The 3,971-nt window shown below is 61.3% G+C and overlaps 1 protein-coding gene across 1 annotated transcript; it reads left to right on the top strand.

The window, feature by feature from the left end:
• Nucleotides 1-3: 3 nt before the first annotated feature.
• Nucleotides 4-2,725, top strand: LOC128276085 (chondroitin sulfate synthase 1-like; the record flags this gene model as incomplete). Its single annotated transcript, XM_053014554.1, has 5 exons — nt 4-342; nt 419-734; nt 797-954; nt 1,020-1,332; nt 1,398-2,725. Coding segments are annotated over 5 exons (2,292 nt in total), but the record flags the coding sequence as incomplete, so codon positions are not given.
• Nucleotides 2,726-3,971: the final 1,246 nt, after the last annotated feature.

Genomic DNA, 3,971 nt, shown 5'->3' with positions numbered 1-3,971 from the left:
CACTACATCGACCGGTTCGAGTGGTTCGTTCGGGCGGACGACGACGTCTACGTGCGCCCGGACCGGCTGGAGCGGTTCCTGCGCTCGATCGACAGCTCGAAACCGCAGTTCATCGGGCAGGCCGGCCGTGGCAACAGCGAAGACTTCGGTCTGCTGTCGCTCGAGTTTGACGAAAACTTCTGCATGGGCGGACCGGGCGTCATCATGAGCCGGGAGACGCTACGCCGGGTGGCACCCCACATCCCGACCTGCCTGAAGAATCTCTACAGCACCCACGAGGATGTCGAGGTTGGGCGGTGCGTCCAGAAGTTTGCCGGCATTCCCTGCACCTGGAACTACGAGGTACGGTAGTACCCGCCTGGGACCTCGACCTCTACCGAACCACACAATCTATCGTCACTCTCTCACACCCCCCCAGATGCAGTCCATCCTGCACCACAACTCGAGCGGCAACCGAGCGTTCTCGGGCAGCCTGAAGAACAAGGAGGTCCACAGCGCCATCACGCTACACCCGGTGAAGCAGCCCGCGTTCATGTACCGGCTGCACGCCTACATGCTCGGCCTGCGGGCGCAGGAGCTGCGCCAGGAGTCGCTGCTGCTGCACCGGGACATCGCCAAGATGACGTCGCTGCTGCAGATACCGCGGCAGATCAACAAGAACCTGGCGCCGGGCGTGCCCATCTTTCCGCGCGACGAAAGCAGCGCCGATTACCTCGGGGACCACAACGTGCTCGGTAGGACACCCGCTCGAGAGTGGTCGGGAGGTTTCTAGCGACATTGACTATTTTACTTCAAGGTGTGGCGCCAGACCTGAACCGTCACCGGCCCCGCACGCTCGACGAGCTGCTCGAGTGGGACTTTATCGCCAAGAGCCTCTACTCGGCCAACCACCCGAACCCGAAGCGCCGGATCGAGTCGTCTACGAAGGAGGGCCTGAGTGACGTCATCCGAGAGGTACGACTGGGGCTGCGGTGCCTAGGGGCAGATAACCTAACGTACGTTCGCTTCCCCATTGGCAGATCATGGAGCACATCAACAACTTCTCGCGCCAACGAGGCCGGATGATCGAGTTCCGGGAGCTGCTGTACGGGTACACGCGCGTCAACAGCCTGTACGGGCAGGACCTGATACTGGACCTGCTGCTGGTGTACAAAAAGTACCGCGGCAAGAAGATGACCGTGCCGGTACGGCGCCACCTCTACATCCAGCGCTCGTTCACCGAGATCCAGGTGCGCGAGGTGATCACGTCAGGAAGTCCGCACCAGGAACCGTCGTCGTCGGGCGGACCAGTCACTCAGAACCATGCCGTGCCGCTCCATACGATCACGCTCGGTAGGTACCCAACACCCCTCCCCATTGATCCATGCCCTCTACAAGTCCCCGTGTCTTCCCGGTAGATCGCATTTCGCATCGCATGAAGTCACTGCTGAGCGGTGGGCTCGGTCGGCTCACCGCGATGGCTGGCAACACTGCCGACACTGGCCGGGGGTGCGACCACAGCCGGATCGTGTTCGTGCTGCCGCTGTCCGGGCGGACCGAGACCTTCGGGCGGTTCCTGCGCAACTACGAAGAGGTAGCGCTCCGACCTACGGGAGGCTGGAACCCGTGCACGGACCTACTGGTGGCGCTGTACGTCGATGCACCCGAGTCACCGGCGCTCCTGACCCTACTGACCGGCCTGCAGTCCCGGCATCCGGCGGCCCGCATCAACTTCGTCCCACTGTCCGGGAACTTCTCGCGTGGTCTCGCCCTGGACCGGGCGACCAAGTCGTTGCACTGTGCCGACGATGACATCCTGTTCTTCATCGACGTAGACATGGTGTTCAGCGCCCAGTCGCTGGTGCGCATCCGGCAGAACGTGATCCGGGGCCGCCAGATCTACCTGCCGATCGTGTTCAGCGAGTACGCACCGGCACTGGAGTCGGGGGCCCCCGGGGGCGGCCCGACCACCGAGAGCGGTGACCTAAGGCCGCCGGCGGTCCGCAATTTCTCGGCACCGTACCCGATCACGGACGAGACCGGATACTTCCGCCAGTTCGGGTACGGGCTGGTCGGCATCTACAAGGCGGACCTGGAGCGCCCGGACCTGAAGGGCCTCAGCACCACCATCCAGGGCTGGGGCCTGGAGGACATCGTGTTCCTGGAGAACGTGATCGCGCTCAACCAGCGCGGTAACCTGCGGCTCCGGGCGATCGCTGACGGGCGCTGGAATCCACTGTCCAGCAGCGGCACGACACCCGCCCAGCTGCGCCCAGCGGTGGCAGCGGAGGCAACGTCACCGGCGGCGGCAGCGCTCCCGACGCCACCGACGCCGCCGACTCCGCCGGCTCCGCCGACACCTCCGCCAGCCGAGGAACTGAGCGTGTTCCGGGCGCCGGACCCGTCGCTCGTGCACGTCTTCCACCCAATACATTGTGATACCGACCTGGAGGAGGCCCAGTACAAGATGTGCCTCGGCACCAAGGCCAACACCCTCGGGAGTGCCGAGCGGCTGTACGCGCGGTTCAGCCACAGCCAGCCGCTGCTGGCGTTCGCGCGCTCCCAGAACCGCGCCAGCGGCTAAACGCCGTGCGGTGCGGGGACGTGCTGTGTAAATATACGTGCTAAGTCAGCTGTGTGGGTGTTTGGGGGGAAGAGTGGGTACGGTGCGACTGCGATTTCGGGGGCCTGGGCCACCAAGCAGTCTGGTGGTGTCTAGTGGTCTAGAGTTAGTTGGACATTAGTGATGGGATTGCGCGGACCTGCGAAAAACAAAAACGATAGGCCTGTAGATTAGAGTCTGTGGAGTATGTGTGTGTGTGTGTGCGCGTATGTGTGTGTATATTTCGCCGGCAGCGTAGCTTTAGCGAGCGTTAGGCTGGGGGCAACAATTGGGCTGGCAACATTGTCGCCCGTTTTTGCCGGGGCTTTCCGGGGCAACTCTCGAGCGCGGGCTGCGTGTCAGGTGTTCCTCACCTTGGTCTACAGCTGCTGATCTAGATAGGTAGCTAAATTACTAGAGTTCACCGAATTACTAGACTAGACTGGCCGTCCAGTGTAGGACAGCCAGTAGGACAGCCTTTTTGGTGGGTTTGGTGGGTTATACGAAAATAGGTTGTAAAACAGTTTAAAATAAAAGCATCGTTTCGAAACAGGATTCCCGCGCATCGGCAGGATCTTGATAATCTATTACTACTACTACTGCTGCGACTACTACTACTACTAATACTAGCGTTTCTATGTCCCACACGCCCGATACGATGCGAAATCACCGCTCCAACGGCTCCTCCAACGGGAGTGCACTAAGGTGCAACAACCCCCGAGAGTCGCCGTCGCCGCCCCCCCCCTCCCCTCTGGTCATCCACCAATCCACCCTTGAATCAATAAGGCTCCGGCTGCAGGCGACGTCCGCTGGCCGCATCTCACAAAGATTCTCGCTCCACTCTGCTACTCCATTCTTCTTCTCCAGCTGCCCCATTCTGCTCCAGCACATGTGTGTGTGTGTGTGTGTGTGTATGTGTGTGTGTGTGTACGCTCCTTCACAAACACCCCGGTCATTGCGTGCGTGCGTGCGTGCGTGCGTGTATATAGACCGGAGATTCCGTTTCTCCCCGAGCGGCCACCGAGGACTCTGGTGATGCAAATCGATGCCCCCCGGGATCTCGGGGGCCCCCTACCGGAAACGCATCCTGGACAACGAAATGAGGGTTCACGCAAAAAGGTGCCCCATCTCCGTTTCCACCTTCTTTTTATGTGTTCGTTAACATGCGGTGCAGTCCCTTTCCCAGTGTACGCCATGTACCGGCGGGTTCGGCGCCCTTTGTGAGTTGCACCGCACCGCACCGAGGTCAGGCCAGAGGCCGGGATACACCGTTTCCACCTCGCCTCGCCTTCGTTGTCGTTGCAGCTGCTGGCCCTGCCCTGTGACCCAAATACCTAGTAACCCAGCAAGGAGCAGAGCAGCCTCCGTAACCGGCCGGTGAAGATGAAGA

This window comes from Anopheles cruzii, unplaced genomic scaffold (assembly GCF_943734635.1).
Source record: "Anopheles cruzii unplaced genomic scaffold, idAnoCruzAS_RS32_06 scaffold00472_ctg1, whole genome shotgun sequence".
Taxonomy (NCBI): Eukaryota; Metazoa; Arthropoda; class Insecta; order Diptera; family Culicidae; genus Anopheles; species Anopheles cruzii.
This window is presented reverse-complemented; position numbering and strand designations above follow the sequence as displayed.